Source organism: Vigna umbellata, chromosome 1 (assembly GCF_029865625.1).
Source record: "Vigna umbellata cultivar VRB3 chromosome 1, Vumbellata_1.0, whole genome shotgun sequence".
In the NCBI taxonomy this organism is placed as follows: domain Eukaryota; kingdom Viridiplantae; phylum Streptophyta; class Magnoliopsida; order Fabales; family Fabaceae; genus Vigna; species Vigna umbellata.
This window is the reverse complement of record NC_142165.1, coordinates 5,621,870-5,643,977: the sequence shown is the minus strand read 5'-3', so window position 1 is coordinate 5,643,977 and position 22,108 is coordinate 5,621,870. Positions and strand designations below refer to the sequence as shown.

Genomic DNA, 22,108 nt, shown 5'->3' with positions numbered 1-22,108 from the left:
GTCCATCCTGATATTCCATGATACTCATCTTCACGTAGAAGGGGTAGTCATGTGTGGGAATGGCAGGAGGTTCTTCGTTCATCGCTTAGTATGGGCGACGGACTAACCTCGAGTGGCAGCTGTTTAGGTATATCCCGGCTACTACACCACTCGGGTGCAAGGACGCTTGTAACTACATGGTTCATACAGTCCGGACGGTCTGTCTTATATACATATTTCTATGTTAAATTATATGATAAAGTTACATGTTGTATGTGTGAATTGAAGTATTAGATGTACGTGTTAAATTGTATAAATTAAATACTATAAGCTTACCCTTGCATTTCCATTGTGTTGTCTCCTGTCTATGTACGTTCGTCTTGTCTTGCAATGATCATCCGTGTGGATGTGAGCAGATGGTGGTGCATCTCTTGAAGAAATGCTGGAAGAAGAAAATTTGGAAGATGCAAATCTGGTCGAAGTTGAAGTAAAGGTCGAGCCTTAGAGCGCTCGTAGATGTTAGGCTGTAAATGTTAGCTCGTTTTGGACGTTCGGTTAATCCTTTTGTAAAACCGTTCGTTCCGCTTTATTCCCTGTTACTTTGATACGCTCGTTATTTTGTACTGACGCCGTTCGGCTTTGAACCCTTGAGTGCTGTTAATATTAAAGACTGTTTATTATACTGTTAATTGTAATTAATTCTCAATTATGGTAATTACTGTATTTTAGGATGTTACAAATCTTGAGCACATTTCACCTAATAACTTTATATAATAACTTTATAGTCATAAAATATGTTATTAGAAATGTTTACACAAGGTTACATAAATTAAAAAAGGTTATGTTACCACGGTAAATCTAACAAGGGTAATAAATGAAATTTTCAACAAAACCTTCACTTTAACCCGTGAAACTTAGTATTTTTTGGCTTCCTATTTTTTTTTTTCAGAGTTTGACCAAAAATCATTTTCGATTACATCAGTACTTGTTTATAAATTTTAAAGGTTTCAATACTTACTTCGTTCACATAAGAGGTGAACTTTTGTTTAATACTCAGTTTTAAAAAGAAAGACATTGAGTCCCTATGTTATTAAAATTGTTTGACTTCAGTCATGTCCGTTAAGTTTGTAGAAACGACGTTAAATGTTAATTGATGTGGCAAAATATATATCCAACGTGGCAAAATTTAAATACTTTTATTTATTTACCTTAACCAATTTAATTATTAATTTTATTTTAATTATGCTATAATTTCCTTGATACAGCACAAGGTATGTTATCTTTTTCGTCAACTGCTACCATGGTTGAGTCAGAGCCTCCTTTTTCCAGACCCACTCCTCTTGCTCCTCCCTTGGCATCCACACCATTTTCATTATATGTGCCACCGGACCAGTTTAATGGCCCCTTAGTGCCTCCTTCTCCTTCCAATTCCCCACCTGGACCTTTCTTGCGTTTTCTGATTACATAGTTCCCCTTAAATACTCAAGCACCTCCCGTGTTTCCTCCACCCATGGGACAACCAACATTTCAACCTTCTGCGGATCAAACTCAGTCTTTTCCAGCTTCTCTTCCGCCTCAGTCGCACACGCCTTTTGATACAGCATCATCAGCACCGGAAGAAAAGTAAACCCTAAGTAAGATGCCGAACAAGATGGGGGTGAACACCAAGGCGGAGCCAGCGAGGGTGCGTAAGAGCACGGCATAAACGGAGCACAAGGAGAAGGAGACTTGACAAAAGGAGGATCAGTACTGACAAGAGGTCGAAGGCTCCAAGTCACGAGCTACAAAGAAGAAGGAGGAAGAAGCCAAAAAGAGGGCCAAAGTAGTCGGGTGTCGATACTCGTGCTGAAGGTGACGGAGGTGGAGTTGAGGCGGCGGCGGGAAGAGGAGCATGCGGAGGCTGAGAGGAAGGCGAAGGAGGTGAAGAAGCGGCAGAGTCGCATGGTTCTAGTCTCCAACACTAATCGCGACGATTCTATCATCGAAGCGAGATCTTCGGATGATGCCATCACTCAGATGACTGTTGCCAACAACTTGCCCCCGATCGCCATCCCGAGAGGCACCTCAAGGCCTCCTTCTTAGTATAAATTCATTCTATTTTTCACCTTTTATCATTTATTTGATTAGATCAGCTAACCATACCTTGCAGGTATAAATTCCATGGAAGACAAAGGAGCAACCCGCACCTCCACCATTGTAGAACAAAGAGAAAAGGAAATTGGGAGAGAAAACGAAATTGAGGATTAGGGTTTGCGAAACCCGCGAAAGAAAGAGAACCATTGGGGATTTATTTCCCAATTAAAAACCCTAAACTTTTAATATACACGTAACATAAACTCTGCCACGTCAACTGAGTTTAGGTAAACTAAATGTCACGTCAACATTTCTTGTAAAGCTCACATCCAGAGTAACTTTAATGTTATCAATTTTAACGCCGTTAAACAGATATGACTAAAGTCATATATTTTTCATAACATAGAGACCTAATGTCTTGATTTTTAAAACTGGGTACTAAACAGAAATTCACCTCTTAACATAGGGACAAAGTAAACATTTAAGCCAATTTAAAATTATAGAAAAAAAAAACTATTGTGAAGTCCACCCAGAGTTTTTTAAAATGACAAAGAAATTAAGTTTGATTACATTTGCATATATAAATTTGGTTTAATAATTTCGAAGATCTATTTATGTATAATCGTCTCAGATAAATCTTAGTATTTTTTTATGGTAGGATTCTAAGTTTGCAAATAAGAAACATGTGGCAGAGTTACAAGACATCTAATTATTTTAAAATTTTGAAAAACTATCCTCCTTCTTTTTCGCATTCATCGTCTTCCCCTTTATCCTCTCCCCATTGTGTACCTCCGCCTCCCCCGTCGCGTCCTTCGCAACTCCTGGGGTGGCTCCCACTAGGAGAAGCGCGTCGCCAAATCCGCGCGTCGCTCTACCTCCAGCTTAAGGATTTTTAATTTGGGTAATATTTCTCTTGTTCCTGTGAATATTTCCCTTGTTCCATGAGTGTGATCTTGTTGCGATTTGAGGGTTTACAGTTGTATTGGGGGTTTAGGGTGATCTACCATCATGTCTTGCCAGGGTCACGCGCGGGCCTCTAGCGTGAGGGCGGTGAGGTTAAAAAATTGGGGCAACTCGAGGAATCTTCCTTCCTCGCACTCAACTTCTGCGACAGTGACTCACGTAGCCGCTTCTCGCGCCTCTTGTGTGAACTTGATGCCCCTGTCATCGAATATCCGAAGCAGTACGAGGGTTGCCCCCTCCTCCCTCTCTCCCTCCTCCACCACTTCCTCCGCCTCTATGACACCTGCCTAGCCGACCCCGCTGCCGTGATCCTGTTTCACTGTGAGCGCGGCGGCTAACCCCTCCTCGCCTTTCTCCTTGCTGCTTTCCTCATTTTCTGGAAGGTGCAGAGTGGGGAGCGGAAATTTCTCAAGATGGTTCACATGGAGGCACCAAGGGGCTGTTGCAGCTGTGATGTGATTAAGATTAATATTCAATGCTTAGTGCAAGGGGATGTGGTGTTGGAATGCGTGCATTTGGATTTGGATTCGGAGAGGGAGGTGATGATGTTTCGAGTGATGTTGAATACAGCATTCATTCAGTCAAACATTTTGATGTTGAATGCTGAGAACTTGGACATTTTGTGGGATTCGAAGGAGCGGTATCCAAAGGGCTTCCGGGCTGAGGTGAGTATGTGTTAAAATGTACTGTATTGTGAAAAGTTAAGACTTAGATTGTTTGTTATAATGGTGTGATTGTTGCAATTTTACTTTGGTTTAAACTAAAATTTTAGATTATTGTTGTAATGCTCTAATTTTTGTTTAAAGGAGCTTGTTATTTGGTTAATGAATTCTGCGTGTTCTGCATGTAATGCTAATTATTGTGAGTATTACATATGTTTTGGTTTAGATTATGGATGTTAGATGAGTATGGTATTGTTGTAAATGTGTAGGTATAGACCTGTTTTGGTGACTCTGAATTATCAAGATGATTGAATTGTCATTCCGGCGGCATTCAGAGAAGTACAAGTAGATTCACCACCTACCCGCGTCAAAGAAGAACAATTTCGCGTCGAAGAAGAACAAACTTCCCAGACCTCACGCACCATTATTAAAAAGAAATTTTCCAAATTAAGGATTTAACCAAGGAAGAAAGATAATGCTTTATTCCATTTTTTATAATTAAATTTCACCCAAAGCATAATTAAATTCCACCTAACCCGATTTCAGTGTGCCACATCGAAATTAATTGCATGGTCAGCATGTTAGGACATAGTAAATTTAACATAGTAAATTTAACGAGGTCCACTAAAATTAACATCAAGGTTTCATCAAGATTTTAATTGACTCAATTATAAAGAAATACAAATCTAATTGAGATAAAAAATATATAATAACTTATTTGAGATAATTCTGCACAAATAAAGATATTCAAAATGATTAAACTTATAAATTTCAAAGAATGAATATTCTTAATTATATATAATAAAATCTAGTTACCCAATCCACGAGTAAGCCTCTTATATTGTGTTTGAATGAAAAATTTATACAATAAAAAAAAGACATAATATTTGAATTGTTTGGAGTTGAATTTTTTTATTTTAAATACTTTATTTGGTTAAAATATTTTACACTTTAATTTTTTTATTCGAATAAAGTAATTGGATTTTTATTTTAAAACTAAATTTCATTTTACAAAAATTTATTTCAAAATATGAAATTTTAAAATTTACGAAAAGAATATAATTATTATTTAAACATTTAAAAATTAATTTCTTTTTCATTGTATATTTGTATAAGGACAAATAGACTAGTTGTCAACTATCAATTTTCTCCGTTTTTTAGTGAATTTAAATTTAAATACTTTAGTTATTTTAAATACCTCAAAAATTTTATATATCTTATTTATTTTTTAATTTTCTCATAGAAATAACTCATCTTACTCTAAAAAATTTTAAATTTACCAAATAATGAATTACACCTTTTAATTACCTCATTTAAACACACTATTAATATTGAAGGAACATGAAACTAGTAAGAAAAAGAGTTTTACGTCTCGCATTTAATATCGTAATACGAAAAGGACAATGTAAACAAATGATTGGTAAAATTTTTGTAAATAAATGTTAAATTTCAACATCATGATTTATATTTTTCAACATCATATGGTTATTAGACGTTGAAATTCTCAATTTCCAACGTCAAATTGGAGAAATTTGATGAAAATGTTCGGCGCGAAGGTGAAAATGTACCCATGTATGACATTGAATGTCCTAATTTCAAACGTTAAAGAGCTATAACATGTCCAGATATTAGTTTACAAATGTTATATGTTAGTTAATTCATTAAAACTTTGGATGGGAGGGTGATACAAGATAAAGTAATAATTCCAAAACAAAATACAAGATAGAAACAATTTTTTACTTATTTTGTATCACTTTACCCAGAGGTGCAAAGGAAAAAGTACTAACAAACTGCTTTGCATAAAAAAGCAGAAGAGAGAAAAAAAAATTAACATCGTTTGTGAGTATTTAACGGAAGGGACTTGATTGAGGCAATTTTTACTAAGTCAGGATGTAATTGACACCTTTTATAAGGAGGGATCTAATTGACACAACTCGCCAAAACCGGGGACAAAATAAGCTATTAAACTTAATTTTTTAACTCTAGATGAGTCCAAAATAAGGGCTCCTGATGTTTTGTTTTCTAGAAATAGGGGTTCCAAGGACTGCTAAAAAAAATTTCAACCAAAAATAAAAACTGTAACTATCAAAACCAAAAATCACAAAATAGTCACTATACACTACTCACTATAACATCATTCACTACTACTTATATAGTAAGGATTGACAAAATGACAATTCTTTCTTCACTTTACGCTAGCTACATTCTCATGATTTTTCTGTTTTTCAGGTTTTTACTTGTGATAGCTTTAGTGATAGATTTATTTTATATTAGTTCATACAAATTTGAAAATGAGTTCTGGATATATGAAATGCCAATACTAGGCTACATTTATTGGTTTTCTGCTTTTCAGGTTTGGTAAAACTCTAAAAATATTGATTTACAAAGGAGATGGACGTTCAGAAGTGCATTTTTGGACCTTATTTGATGCAATTCTTGTCAGAAATGGTCATTTTCAAATGTTAATTGACGTAAAAAAATGTTTATTTTCAAACATTAATTAACGTAAAAAATGACCATTTTTCAACGTCAATTAATGTCTGAAAATGGTCATTTCTAACGTTAATCATGTATGAAGCCAAAGCAACTGAGGACTAAGCCAAAGGTCGGCATGAGTAAACCTCAATTGAAGTTTAGTCAAGTAAGCCTTAGTTAAAGACTGGCCAAAGTAGGCCTTTGTCAATAGTTAGCTCGATTCGATCGCGATTGAAGATGATTTGTCATCGATCTTGGTTGAACATCAGTCTGATTCGGTCCAAACCAAAGGTCAATCAGGGTTGGTCTTGGCCAAAGGTTGACCTGCCTCAACCCGTCAAAGGTCAACATGAGTTAGGATTTGTCAAAGGTCAACACGAGTCGCACCAGGTCGAAGGTTGACACAAGTTAGGTCGCTTCGAAAGTCAGCCCTAGTCGGACTTGGTCGAATTAGCAAAGGTTGAAGGTCATTCGAGTCAACCCTAGCCAAAGGTTGGTTGGCTCGACCTCGACTAAAGGTCAATCAAGTTGTTCCCTGTTGAAGCTTGGCCAAGTTGAGTCGGGTTGAAGGTCGACCAAAGCTTGACCAAAGTTCAACCGAAGCTTGACCAGTTTTGACCCAGTCGAAGATCAGTTGAGTTAGTTGAAGATCAGTGAAGTCGCCCAATCAACTTAAGTCATTCCAACATAAATTCGACTGAGTCGAATTTGACCAAAGGTCGACTGAAGTTGGACCTAATCAATCGATCAAAGATGGACAAATTCAACTTAGTTGAATATCAATGAAGTTATAGCTCGATTGAGTTGACTCAACTAAAGATCTACATGTTGATCCGTTTGAAGATCAATTGACTTAATCAACTAAAGATCAATTGAATCAACTCAACTAAAGATCAACCCATCAGCTCAATCATTTTAACTAAATTAATTATGTTTAAATTATAAACCCAATCCATTTTATTAAATCTAGATGGAAACTAAACTAAATATTAAAAAATCCAATTCTTTGACCTTTAAAAATTCATTCTAATCTAATCACGAAGTGAATATTACTAATGCATGGGTATAAAATCTGTTAATCTAATGAAGTAAGTTATCAAATATACAAGTATATGCAAGAATTTTTCTCGTCAAAAAATAAGAGAAAAATTGTTAGTTAATGAGAAAAATAAATAATAAACAGTGTATAGAAATATTTGTTAAACATCTCGAAGTTCAATAGGTCAATTTCTTGCCAAATGTTCATAGATTTATCTCGTTATTGATAAATAACATTCAGTTTTACAATCAATGTAATGAGTGGTGATAAAATCATTTTAAACTAAACATAGCTTTTAACTCTCTCTCTCTCTCTCTCTCTCTCTCTCTCTCTCTCTCTCTCTCTCTCTCTATATATATATATATATATATAATAAAAATAAATAAATAAATAAAAAAGGTCAGTGGGCCAAGCCCTACACACGTTCTTAGTTCCGTTTCTGGCTACCGGCCAATGAATAAGGTGCCCTTAAATCAAATGTATAAACATTTAGACAAGTGGACCTTCAATAAAAAGAAATTCATTGTCAGATATTCTTAATGAATCTATATTTTAGATAAGGATACAATGAACATCACGTTTAATTTTGACAAAAAGGGTTGAGACGGATCAAATCATTATATAAGCAAGTTTTATCAAATTATGTAGGAAAACTTAAAACATTGGAACGTATTTTTAGAATCTAGATGCATATGATAAGGAATGTGAAAATAATTGGATATATGATTGATAATAAATATTAAACTCGTGATTTTAATATACTAATGTTAATAGGAATAAATATTTTAATTTGTTACTTGATAACGAAGAGAGTACTCGTATATTTCAATATGTTAAGAATTATAAGTTTCAAATATAAAAATAAAACAAAAGTTAAATAATTATAAGAAAAAAATTTATAAAATTATACTTTTATAATTTTGGAGAAAAAAATATATAAGGAAAATAAACATGAAGTAAAAAACAAAAATATATTAGAAATAAACAAGAGAGAATCTTGAAATAGTCATTACTGTATATGTTTGGTGGAGAGAGAAAAAAATGTTTTTATTTTCTCTCTCTCATCATTAGACTTCAAAAACGTTTATTCTTTGATTTTTTTAGATAGTCTATGTATTATTATGTATTATTGTTAAAAGATGCCTCTCTTAACCTATTTTAGAGGACTTTCCCGGTTGTTGAATTTTTATTTTTATTTTTTGTAAAGGGTTGTTGAAAGAAGTGGCTATTATAGCCAATTTTGGTTTAGTATTTTTCTTTCAGAATGAATTTATCCCTTGGTCTTATCTTGAACCTTGATTCAAATAATATCAACAACCATTTATTTAGATTGGTTCATTCTCAATTGACGTTTCATCTTTCCTATCCCCTTCCATTTCCTTTCTTTTCCATCTTTTTTCTTTATTTCAAGTTTTTTGTTCTTATTACATTTTATGATTCTACAATTTATTTTGTCTTTGTTATTTTGTGTTCTTTCTTTGTGATTTGAATTCATCATCTTCTCTATTTTGAGCCCCTATGAAGTGCATATTCACATCTAGATAACTTAGTTATCTTAATGTTTAATGAGAATCTTCTTGGAGCTTTCTTAAAGAACAAAAAACATAATTACTTTATCCTCTTAAAATCAACAAGAGTAGTTATCATCATTAACTTAGGTTTAAGGTGTTTTTCTCTATTTGGGCTTAATTTTGTCTTATGTATCTATCATAAAATGCTTTAAACCATTAGTTTATGAATTTATAAGAAAAAGTGAGTTGTTGGCTTCGTGTCACGTTGGGCACCATTCATCACATTGGATGAAATGGCTAATAAGGGGATACTGACTAAACAACGTCGGGCGCCATTGCATCATCGTTGGGCACCACCTTCTTACCACTTGGTGCTGGTTGCTACTGAGTTGCAGTTTGTTGGGTGTTGTTTTGTTCGTTAGGCTCTGGTTCTACTACTAGGTTCTATTTTGGCAGTTTTAGCTATTGTTCCGTGCTTTTTAAATGTGCTCAAATGTTATTACATGACATGCTTGTATGTGCTTAGTCATAGGGTATTGTCATCTTTAAGAAAATTGCATGATTGTTACATGTTTGATTTTATGTTTGTGTCATTGTCTATGTGTTTTGAGTCTTTAAATGAACTTATCGTTGCTTGAGTCATATGTCATGAATAACTAGTTTTAGTTTTCCTATCTTTGTTTATAATGCTTGGAGGTATTTGATAAAATATTTAGCCTAGTTTTCTTGAATTGATTGTTTGAGCCTAGACATATGAGCTAAGTGTTCATTTTCATCTACCAGTGATTTCACAATTTTAAGCCATTCTAGAATAAAATTTTTGAATCTATTTTGTTTCACAAAATTGTACTAATTGAGAGCTTTTCAGTTTGTATTGGAAAAAAAAATTGATGCTAAAAAGTTATACGCATTGGTCATTTTAGGTTGTGTGACGAGCTTGGTAAATTAGTCTCATTCTTGTAGGTTTACTAATCTTCTTAGTATGTGTAGTTGGTTCAATTTTATTGTAAGTTTGAGTGTTTCCCTTTAGTCTTAATTCAAGTTTTTCATCATTTAGTCTTCTAAACTGTTTTGTCAATTGAGTATTTCCATTAGTGTGCTATTTCATGTTTTGTGCTTTTCTTTTGTCTTAGGATATTCTTAAGGTTTGTATTTATAGTTTTCTTTCCTTCAACTTCTTTGAGTGATTGGTTGGCTGTTTTTTATTGCCATTTTTCAAGACTATGAACTTAAGATATTTGAACACTCTTGAATTTATATTTGAGATTTTGAATGCATACTAAGTATTTAAGCCTTAGTTCATGGAATGACCTTGACCACTTATAAAACAAAGTCATATTTTTCTTACCCACTTAATAGGACATTTTTTAAAAACTTCAACCTCCAAAACCCCACGTAAAGTGAGTTGAGACATTAAGGTGAAGTTGATCCCAAAAAAACTAAATTAGTTTAGTTTTAACATGATATTTTACTAATATCCTTTTTCTTTAAATATAAATATATAGATGTTGGTTTTATAAAAAAATAATTTTTTAATTGTAATTCGTTATTTTGAAAATATATGTTAGAGTTTGTTTAAGCTTAAAAATAAGGTAATTTTGAAAGAAAAAAAATGTTCAAAATAAATCGTTTGTATAAGTTCAAAAATTATTTATATTTGGATACAATGGTAAAAGTACATTTTCTTTTAATTCTTTTGTGTTTTGAAAGTTTTTATAAATTTATTTTGATAAACTACTTTAAAAAGATTATATATAAATAAAATATTAACTTATTTTTTGTTTTGACATCTAAAATATAATAAGCGCATTTCAGTACAAAAAAAAAATTCTTAAAAGAATTGTCCATAAAAAAAAAAATCAACTGTGCTAATATAACATAAACATTTTTATATATCGAAATTGAATAAAAATACACACAATTTTATAAAATTAAAAAACAAAATCTAGATATTAATACAATTACATAATTTGATTCGCATGACTATTGGATATGATTAAGTTACAACATCGGTTAGACCAATATTATTAACTTAATCAGAAATTTTTTTAATATTATTAGGAATAAAATTGTCAACATGTTACATAGCTTGACCCTAGCCATGGGGCTTTAAGAATATTTGGACTTATGGGTTTTTTTAAATAAAGGCTTTTTTTTGTCCTGTGGAATTTTTTGGTCTCAACCCATGTGGGCTAGGACCAAGTCCTATGAGATGAGCTAATTTGACAAGTATAATCCTATCCTTGAAATTTGGCGAGCTAGCCAAACACTACGAGAGTTTACTTGTTTTTGTTAACCTTAACCTCGTTTCTAACTTCTTGTGGGTCTTGGTTTTTGTGTGTAGGTATAAAATGTCAAAACCTTCATCCAACACCTCCACACACAAGGTTGGAAAGCCTTTGATGACTTAACTCAACCAAGATTCATTTGTAGTTGAGCTTCTCAAAGAAATTGAATTGTCAATAAAGGGAAGTGAAAGACACTTGAGGGAGACAATTCAAATATTGGTGATGAAGTTGAGAAAGAAGCAAGAGAAGAAAAAAGAAGAAGGACCTCACATTGACCAAATAGCTCCCAAGGAGATTGACGATAATATGGAAGTAGAACACACCTTTAAAGAAACCAACCTTAAACATCAAGATCCCTAAGTTTTATGGAATAGTGATCCAGATGTGTATTTAAAGTGGGAAGCAAAAGTTGACTAAAATAAGTGTCTGTTTTACTTGATTTTATATGTTTTTAACACTTGAATTGCATGTAATGGACTTAACTTTTAGTAAAATAACACTTTTAGTTAGGAATTGCATAATGAGGTATGAAGAATCATATATATGGAAATATAATGTATTTTGGGTGAATTACAACACTTTTTGAAGAATTGAAGGATGGTAGCTCAAGTCACAAAACTGTAGCTGATAGTTAGGATGACAATAGTGTGGGATGGAGATGGATTTCGCTAACCCATACACATCCCTAAAGAAAAAATTATCTTCATTCCCATACCCAAACCTAATCGGTATGAAATTTTTATTTCATCACCATCTCTATTAGATAAAGAGTATACACCCGTACCTGTGCCCATACATACTTTCTTATTGTTTCAATATCAATTAATTAATTTTTATAAAATAATAAAAATTATTACAAAAGAAACATAATATTATCAAATATTCAATATAAGAATGACATATTTTCGTTTCTTTAATATCAAATATTTATAAAGAAATTATAATTGTATACATTTCAAATTAAAGAAACAAATAAAATTTCATGAAAAACAAATTATGGGTTCGCTAACCCATATTCATCCCCAAAGAAAATTTATCTTTATTCTTGTACCCAAACCCAATGGATATGAAAATTTTATTTCATCTTGTTTCCATTGGATAAAGGGTATACACCCGTACCCGTTTCCATACATACTTTCTTATTGTTTTAATATCAAATAATTAATTTTGATAAAATAATAAAAAAAATATTACAAAAAAAATATAATGTTATCAAATATTCAATATAAAAATGACATATTCTCGTTTCTTTAATATCAAATACTTATAATGAAATTATAATTGTATACATTTCAAATTAAAGAAACAACTAAAATTTCATGAAAACCAAATCATTTATTAAATTTGCAAACATCAATGAAACAAAGTTGATAATAGTTTTTTAAAAAAATAAAAAATTGCAAAAAGAAAACATATATTCAAATTTAAAAATATTTTTAATGTTTCTTTACTTCCATTCTTTAAATCCTAATAATGAAATCTATTTTTTTATACACTATTACAAAATTTAATAACCAATGAAATCAAATCACACAAAGAATAAAAGTTAAACTAATAATAATTGAATTTAGCATATATCTTTCATTTTTTGAACTTCAATGTATGTTGGATGATGATAAACAATATTCATGAGAATGACAATAAATAATAATATTATATTAAATATTTTTTATACAATTACACTGATATTATGATAATGTGTTAGAAAATAAAATAATTATGTAAAAAATATTCTACATGATAAAAATAAACAACAAATAAAAATATTAAAAAAAAGTAAAAATAATTACATGTATGTCTTAGGAAGAATTTGACACACCATTAAATGAAATTATACAAAGAAAACAAATGTATAATTAAAGGTATGATAAGATGAAAAATACTTTAGAAATATCATAAAAGTTTTCATATATATCAAACTAGTCAAAATGTTAAAAGATAATGAAAATTGTTTTAACAAAATAAGAAGATTTATTCAAATGAAACAAAAATTAAGTATACGAGAATAAAAGAAGATAATTTTTTTATATTACTTAGTAAGTAAAAGGTTTATGCTATTTAACACTTAAATTATTTATATGAGAGTTAAATATTCAAATATTCTCATGTGAAAAAAAAATAATAAATACAAATATTAAAAAGGAATAGAAATATTCAAATATGTGAAGTAAAAATATTTAATTTACATATATCATTTGAACATAATTGCACAAAATTTTTGATTTGAAAAAAAGTATCTAGGAGATGTAAGTCAAACAATTACCCATATACCCGTACTCAATCAATGTGGGGATTCTCCATCAAAAAGGGATGGGTTCAGAATATATCCACAGGGATGAGTTTAGTTGTCATCCTTAGTTAAAAGGCAATTAGATCAAAATTCAAAATTGGCCTTACAACGGAGTAGTTGAGCAATAATGTTAGAGCTTAAGCCACGTGAAGAAAACTTCACAACAAAGAAACCTTCAACACCACATTTGGGAGCTGAACCACGGAGGAAATCCACCTTAAAAGGAAACCTCCACTATTGACCATCACAAAAGAGGTTTGAGCTAGAAGAAAACACCAAATTTTTATCACCATGATTAGAATTGAAGCCAATCAATAGAAGTTTATAAAAACAAAGTAATGCTTTTTTATTTGCATCCAAATTTTAACTTCTTTTTAGAACTTTATTAGAACACTTCTCTTCTAAATATTAAACTCCTTTGTAAGAGACATGAAGGAGGAACAAAAGCTCGTAGTTTTTATCGTTAGATCCATCATGAGTAACTAAATTCTCTTGTGTTAGGATTGAATGTAACTACTTTGGATTCTCTGTACTGGTACTAATTTCTATTTATTTAAATGGTTTATAAAGATGTTATTGATTTGATTCATGTTTAATGCTTGGATAAATCACTCATCCATTATATCAACTTGGATTGAGTTGGAAACTATTATAAGTTAAGATCCAATCACATCATCTATTATTATTAGGTGCTATGAATATAAAGTCTCATTCTTAATGCAAAGATTCATTCAATCAGGAGTGGGGGAATTACACTGAGTATAAACTCCTTAGGTTATAAAGTGAAAGAATTGCTTTAGAAGTAACTTAGTACTTCTAGGAACACTGAATAATGATTTGATACTCAGTAAATTAGTAATGGTAAAGTAGAAACAAAGTAATGAAACTCTATCCCAACACGCTCATTCTCATTAGTTTATCTAATTAAATTTTAATTGTGTGGATCAATATTAAACTACTAAAGTACTGTTTTATTCCAAATCTAGATTAATTCAAGGTTATTGATAAATATGAACATATCCATGTGGATACAACACTTGTTTATAACAATTGAGCCAATTCACTTGCTAGTATTTGACACTAGAGGTCAACATTGACCAAATATTTAATATTTAATGTAAACCAAGGAGATCAAGAACAAGTAGACTTAGTGGTAGTGGAGTGTGAAGGATATGCCTTGACTTGGTGGCACAAAAGTTTTATGGACAATTACCAAGGGTCAGTCGCAACTCCTATGAATGTCTTCATTTTTTACATAAAAAGTCATCAAACTATGAATTATACTAAATATTCTATATTATGTACATCTATCAAACTTATGAAACAAACACTACTCCAAAGCGTATTCACTCTTATTGGCTACCACGACTAGCTCCTGAAACATTTTGTATTCATGTCAAAATGATGATCGTCGCAAAGGAAGAGAAAACACATAACCACAAACAAAAAAAGGGTAAGCTAATGCTAACATAAACATACATAAACAATTTATAACTTAATATCTCAACCAATTCAAAACAAAACATTTAATGATTCAGTCAGCATATCATTCTTAGTCAGCATATCATTCTTAGATACCTAAGCAAAATATAATACTAGACTTGATATCTAAATTTATGCACTCACTACTCTAGAAGCTTTGTGTTGTCATGTAAAAATAATGAATTTCTTAGCATTACAATTCTAGTAATGATACATGTTCCCCCTCTCTCGTGACAAAGTGAGCTAACTTATAGCCTAAAGGAAATGAAGTTAACAACCCTAAGACTAGCTATAAGAATCTCCTTCCCTCTTCACCTCTTAGACCTCTTCCTCTATATGAGTCTGAGAGTCTAGTAGAGTATAAGGATAACTTTCAAAGAGTGTCCCTAATAAATGCATAACACTAGACTTACATGTCATACCCTTATTCTTTAGGAATTATATGACCATACAATTCAAACACAACATTCAATCCACATACAACATTCCTAAGACCTGATAAAATCTCTTAAAACAGTTCATTACATTCCTCTCATACAATAATGATATAACCTCTTTGAAAATTTTCATATTTTTAATACTCCTCAATCATTTCCTCCTTATTCATATTTTTATAACACAACCACAATATATAAATAAAATTATTTCATCACATTGACATGTCTTACTTTTCACATCACACTTATTTATCATTCCCAAAACACATACTTTTTATATTAAGATCAACTCAAGATCACAACAGTACATAAGAAATTACTAACTTAGCAAATAGAAATACCTTTTACAAAAGAGAAACCTAAAATATAGTGCAATCATGACAAATTAACTGGTCTAACTACGAACCTCATATCAACGATCCCACCAGTCAAAATGAATAATCATTTTTCTAAGATCAATTGTCAAAATTTCAACTTGATATAATGGTAACGAAGCAGAAATTTCAACTTTCTTAAAATAACTCAGAATAGAAAAACCTAGTTTTGTAACTGGTAATCATTTACCAACATTCCTAAAGCCATATTTATGCAAATAGCACGATTTTGCAACTAATAATTGATGATCAACGAGATGTAATTGATTACTAGTGTCAAATTGGTCTACATATAACCAAACCTGCAAAATACCCATGTGAATCATACCAATAATGCACATCTCATGTTTTACACAAGTCCTAAACACTTAAAAAACCATATTAAAACAAGTCATTCTCGCCAATAATTATCTAATGCTCACACATACACATAATTCTTCATTTGAATCTCTATACCTCATTTCACAACAAATACCAATCTACAAACATATGAATTTTTCTTACCATAGGAAACCCCCAAATTCTCGGCTAAATAAACAAATTTCATAAATTTCAAGTCATCCCAATATACCAATTTAATAAATTTCATTGTCAACATATTTTATGCAACTTAACCATTCAATTTAAAGAAACAATGCAATTCCAAGTTCAAAAACAGAAATTCATTACACAATCAACAATTAAAAAAAATTAAATTTAACCTAAATAGTTAAAATTAGTTTTCCTCACCTTAGCCAAATACCTTTCTTCCCAAACAAGGATTTTCTAGAACACACAAACACACACGATTCCTTAAACAAACAACAAAAATCTGATTAGCGTTCTAAGCCTACTATTAAGATAGAAAACAACAAAAAATCACAAAAAATAATCTTAAATCACATTCATGATTTTAGAGCTATTTGCAAATGTAAGGTTTCAAACATAAAAAAAACAAAAGGGTTATTCTATTTGACATTTGATCAAATGGTTTTATAAGATTCCTTACAAAAGAATCACAATTATAATTTTTAATTGTTAAAAAGATAAAAAAAAACGAGTAAGATAAGCTAAAGTGAAATTAGAAAAAATTTAAAAAAATTGGTTGTAAAGAAATGATGGTTTTAGAAAAAAAAAACTTTAATTATTGAAACCTATGTATGATGTCCTTTGATACTAAAAAAAACTGTAGTATTTTATTTTTAATAAAACCACCAATACTGTTATATCCACGCTTATTGATATGCAAAATAATAATATTAAATTTATTAGTTAACTTTAATACATGTTCTTTTCGTGGATATATTAAATAAATATTAGACAATAGTAAATTTAACCTAAATGTTAAAACTATTAACATTTCAAAACATTTTTTTATTCTACATACTTTAACTTCTTCACCTACACAGTTAAATATGTCTAAAAATACCTTTTAAATGGTCAAAACATTAATTCACACAGTGTATAGTGGTGACATATCACTGGACCTTTTCAACCGTGTCACATGATTGTGCATGTGCTGTTACGTGATGTTTGAAAATGATGTGCATAAATTATAATTATATATATATATATATATATATATATATATATATATATATAAAATTCTATATAATACAAATTAAATAGGACTTTTTGGGCAACAACGAATTAAATATCATTTGGGCCCTCAACAACACATACCATAATATATATAAATATCTATAATTTAATTCAAATAGCTTTCCATTGAACAAGGCGGGGATCACAAGGTACTTTATAAAATTATAAAGTAAAATAATAATATTCTATTTCTTCAACAATGATAGAAAGAGTTTAATTAAAACTTCCACAAAAATCATTATTTATAATTTAAAGTAATTACTCCCTTTGCTATTTATTATAGAATACATCTTTTTCAGGATTTTTTTATCCTTTTCATAAAATACTTTATAATGATAATAATAACTTAAAACCATCAATAATAAAAAATTAATCTGATGCATTCATGATATTCTTTAAAAATTCAACTAAATTAATTATTTTATGAATGTGTTTAATTATTATATTGAAAGTGCCCTATCTTAAAATTCAGATGAACGCTTTTTTAGAATAATTCTAGTTGGATTGAATATAATAATTATACATAATTAATGCAATTATTAAAAACTATTTCAAAGTCAAAGTCATCATTTTATTCGAATGGCTTAGTATAATGTTTTTTTATACATGTATCACAAATCTTAATTGTATACTGTTACAATTTTATTTTTAATAATCATGAGCTGGAAAAAAAATGTTATGTAGTATAAATACTCCCCTTCAATATTTTAATGGTGATTTTTTTTTTTGTTTATGTTTAATAATATCATTCAGTCTAAAGAATATGTAAAAAAATCAAAATAGCATATAACAATGTAAAAGTAACGTAAAACGAATATATGGATACATTATAGTTAATTTGATTAAAAAGCTCTTAACATTATATATTTATTATTACTCTTATTATTTAAATATATAGTTTTTATTTACTCGTGTCTATCGGAAATGTTAGAACTGGAGAGAAAGAAGGAAGAGAGTTCAATTCTGTTGGGTGACAAAACTATTAGCTTTTGGGAACAGATGCAAGATCCATCTTCAAACCCTAATTCCAATTCCAATCCCAATCCTCACAATGCCAATGCTGCATCTCAGCTACCACGACCGCCGCCGTCAACAGCGGTCCCCGCCGCCGGCGCCTCCTCGTCCTCGATTTTCGCACGCTCCGGCGGGGCTCACCACCGGCGAGCTCACTCGGAGGTGAGTTTCCGGCTTCCGGACGACATGATGGACCTGTCGCCGTCGGATCCATTTGCCGGCGGGTCATCTACAGCGAGTATGGAGGAGATCGGATCCGAGGACGACTTGTTCTCGACGTACATTGACGTGGACAAGCTGGGAGGTGCAAACGGGTCGGGCGGTGCGGGAAACGGAGCGGATCCGACCGGAGAACGGGAGAAAAGTCCGGCGAGGGCGCGGCACCGGCACAGTAATTCCGTCGATGGCTCTTCATCTTTTGCCGAAATTATGGAAGCTAAGAAGGCTATGCCTCCTGATAAGTTAGCTGAGCTATGGACAGTTGATCCCAAGCGTGCTAAGAGGTTCTCAACTTCGATCTCAGAAATGCTTCTTTTTTGGGTTCTAATGATTAGACTTCGATGTGACGTGTGAATTAGTAAACAGTAGGGTCTTATCTGTTTAAGGTTTTACTTTAGTTGATTTTCCCGTTTCAAATTTAATTGGTTTATGAAGTTAAATTGAGGCTTGTTGCTGAAGGCCGAAACTGCTCGACCTCTCTGTTGTGATATTTCGATGATGCTGTGTGAATTGATAAGTTTTAATTTATGAATAATTAGAGGCCAGGGTTTTTAATTGCAGTTGTCGTCATTGTTTCACTGCAATCCATGTCATTTGCTAGAAAAGTCAGGCATATGTAGCCTTAAATTGCTTTGCCACTTGGTTGGAGTGTGTAAAAGAACCTTGTTGTGGCAAAAGTTACGGTCATAATTTGGTAAACAGAATTGTTGTAGTGGCTGAAATTGAGGATGTGAATGCATTTTTAAAACCTTGTTACAGACCATGAAGAATCATTTAAATGCCGGGAGCGAAGGGTTTATGTTAAAACTAGTGCTCACTTGTTTTATTAAGTGATTGCTTTGAATTTGATTCTGTATATTATTATTCTCATTATTTTATTGTTTTTGTGAATAGAATACTTGCAAATCGGCAATCCGCTGCTCGATCTAAAGAGAGAAAAGCTCGCTATATACAAGAACTCGAGCGCAAGGTTCAAACACTTCAGACCGAAGCCACAACCCTTTCTGCTCAGTTGACATTATACCAGGTTTGTGCTTGTCTAAAATTTAAAGTGCTTTTAGACGTTCCATTTTACGGAGTAGACTCTGATTTGTTAAGGGATTTCCTGATGCTGCTTGGTGCAATTTCAACTGTATCATGACACATTTACATTTATTCCAGAAGTATTGTAAAATTTGCTTCAACTTAAATTTAGTATACTAATCAAGTTGTCTTCTGTATGCCGCATAGGATTATATTTTTATAATTTGTGTCTGTTCTTGTTACCTTCAAATATTTGCTTAACCCGTAGATGTCATTGTTGCGTTTGTATTTCTCTTCTGGAATTCCTCCTTTTATGTGGAATCTAGAATTGTATAGAATTTTACATAATGTGATATGTGGGTAATGTAATGATGCGTTGTTTTTGAGGATTTACTGGGATGACTTATTTTGTATGCGTATACAAACCAATTGTGGCCAAATAGAAATTACTCAAATACTTAATGATTCTTTATAGAGGGACACAACAGGCCTGAGTACTGAAAATACCGAGCTTAAGCTCCGTCTGCAAGCCATGGAGCAGCAAGCACAGCTTCGTGATGGTAACCATCATTATATTCTTAATATACATAAAAACCACGTACTTTACTAATCTTTTTAATGTAACTTTTAGAAGTGTGTTATTAAGATCAGCTAATTGTACTGAAATTAGTTTCTGATATGTTGTAGCTCTTAATGAAGCATTGAAAAAGGAAGTTGAGAGACTTAAAGTTGCTACTGGTGAGATGATGAGCCACACTGAATCCTTTAATTTGGGAATGCACCATATGCCGTTTACGGGATCAACTTTCAGTCCAATCCTGTCACAATCAGGTCCTTCTGGTCACCAGAACATCCAGTTGTCATCATTTGGTCACTCCCCATCAACAATGCCAACTCATCAACTGCATCAAACTAGTTCTCATACACTATCAGAAATATTGCAAAATGACCAGCTTGGTCGTTTCCAGGGCCTTGACATTAGTAGCAAAGGATCAACTCTGGTGAAGTCTGAAGGCCCCTCACTGTCTGCAAGTGAGAGTAGCACTACCTTTTGAATTGACAGAAATCACTTGACCTGCTGACTTATCCATTTCATTCATTGTTCGTAGTGTTGACGTCTAGTCAACTAATGAAGATACCTTATTTAATCATTCAGATTTGAGGATTAATTCTTAACTATTTATTCTTAGGGATGCTCACCAAAAAGGGGAAGCACCCTTGGGGTTTTGTTGTGAAGTTCACACAATCTTGTTCAGCAAGACATTTGGTGTTTCTGGGCGCGGGAATATCGGGAATGAAAGGTCATTCCCATTGTATCTTTGTATGTTGGGATATGCATGGATCCTCTGATCTTTTGTATCATCGTTTACGTGATAACATGTACACTGTGTGATTTATGTTGTGTTTCACTTCATTAATAGTCCTAGATGGACTCGTTTTTTTATAAATTTAGGTACTTAGTTTTTGGTTTATTCATAGTCGTTGTACAATCCAAGAGTTTTTGATAGCTGTTGTATTAAAAGTTTCTTCCCAGATCAGACCTTTTTATTAATAATTGGCATTTCTTAGTAATTCTAATCCAACGGAGGACACACAAATTAGTCAAAATGTAAATCTTCGTAATATTACACTTTTGATCGTAGCAGCATGTTTAGCCACACCATAATTATATCTGTTGTAACTCCGGCGTAGCCATCGTTTTCAATTTCATATTAAATTTTCGGCTCTGCCATTTGCTACTGTCCTTGTATAATTTTCTGCGTTAAGTTTCTGTATTGTTCTTTCTCTCTCTTTCTTTACATAGTATGATGTGATCATAAAATACTCATTTCAGTGACTTTCAGATGTTAGATCCTCAACATAGAAACAATGAATCTGAATCGTAGGTTATATGGCGCATATACATGTAGGCCAAGCACGATATAGTTATTAAATATTGTACCAAACCATGATGATGCAACCATACTGGTATTAGATGCATAATCAATGATGCCGCCGGCAAAGGGCATAATTTGAAACAATTTTATGATGCTCAAGTGGGTCCCTGGTAGACTCTGCAAACAGAACAGGTTCTTGGTAACAAAAAACATATATGTTCTTGCTGGACTATCTCTCTGAAGTTTAAAATAATCTTTTAAAAATCCAAAATATTATCATTCTCACTTCCCGAGGGGCTTTCCTTCATCTCCAATTTCTCTTCCCGCACATCCAATTTTTCTAAATCCCTTAACCTTTTTTATTAGGACAAAAAGAAAAATTTCTCGCCTTATATTTTCTCACTGGATAAAGATATTTTGACAATATTTTTTTGACAACATTTTAACATCATCTGTGTGTCATTATGTGATTGGTCTATGTTGGTGTTTATAATTATTATTATTGATAGTGGAGTAATTTTGGACCAATCATAAAATGACACGTAAATGATGTTAAAATGTTATCAAAAAAATGTTGTCAAAGTATCATTATTCGTTCTTATTCACCCATTTTTTTACATACTTTCATGCTAATCATAGGTGTTGCACAAGTCCTCCTTTACCCCCTCACCCTTTGCACTGCCTCCATCACTCCCTCACCCCTTGCACCCTAGGCACCACAGTACAAACTTTCTTTAAATCAGCACTCACACATCTCTCTCCCCACATAGTGCACCCACACACTACCTCTCCCCATACACCCCACCTTAAAGCAAGGTCGT

General features: G+C 32.0%; 1 protein-coding gene across 1 annotated transcript; it reads left to right on the top strand.

Moving 5' to 3' along the window:
* Positions 1-18,077: 18,077 nt before the first annotated feature.
* Positions 18,078-20,882, top strand: LOC124829799 (transcription factor RF2b-like). The gene is made up of 4 exons (XM_047303374.2): positions 18,078-18,671; positions 19,282-19,414; positions 19,886-19,970; positions 20,098-20,882. Exons 1-4 carry the CDS (start codon positions 18,079-18,081, stop codon positions 20,463-20,465), a joined length of 1,179 nt encoding a protein of 392 aa, XP_047159330.1. The 5' UTR covers position 18,078; the 3' UTR covers positions 20,466-20,882.
* Positions 20,883-22,108: the final 1,226 nt, after the last annotated feature.

What these genes read in the sequence shown, in the direction of transcription:
- LOC124829799 (XM_047303374.2), top strand. Translation starts at nt 18,079, where the DNA reads ATGTTAGAACTGGAGAGAAAGAAGGAAGAGAGTTCAATTCTGTTGGGT. An exon ending in CTCAGTTGACATTATACCAG is followed by an intron (nt 19,415 to 19,885) that starts GTTTGTGCTTGT and finishes GATTCTTTATAG; the next exon opens with AGGGACACAACAGGCCTGAG. An exon ending in GCAAGCACAGCTTCGTGATG is followed by an intron (nt 19,971 to 20,097) that starts GTAACCATCATT and finishes GATATGTTGTAG; the next exon opens with CTCTTAATGAAGCATTGAAA.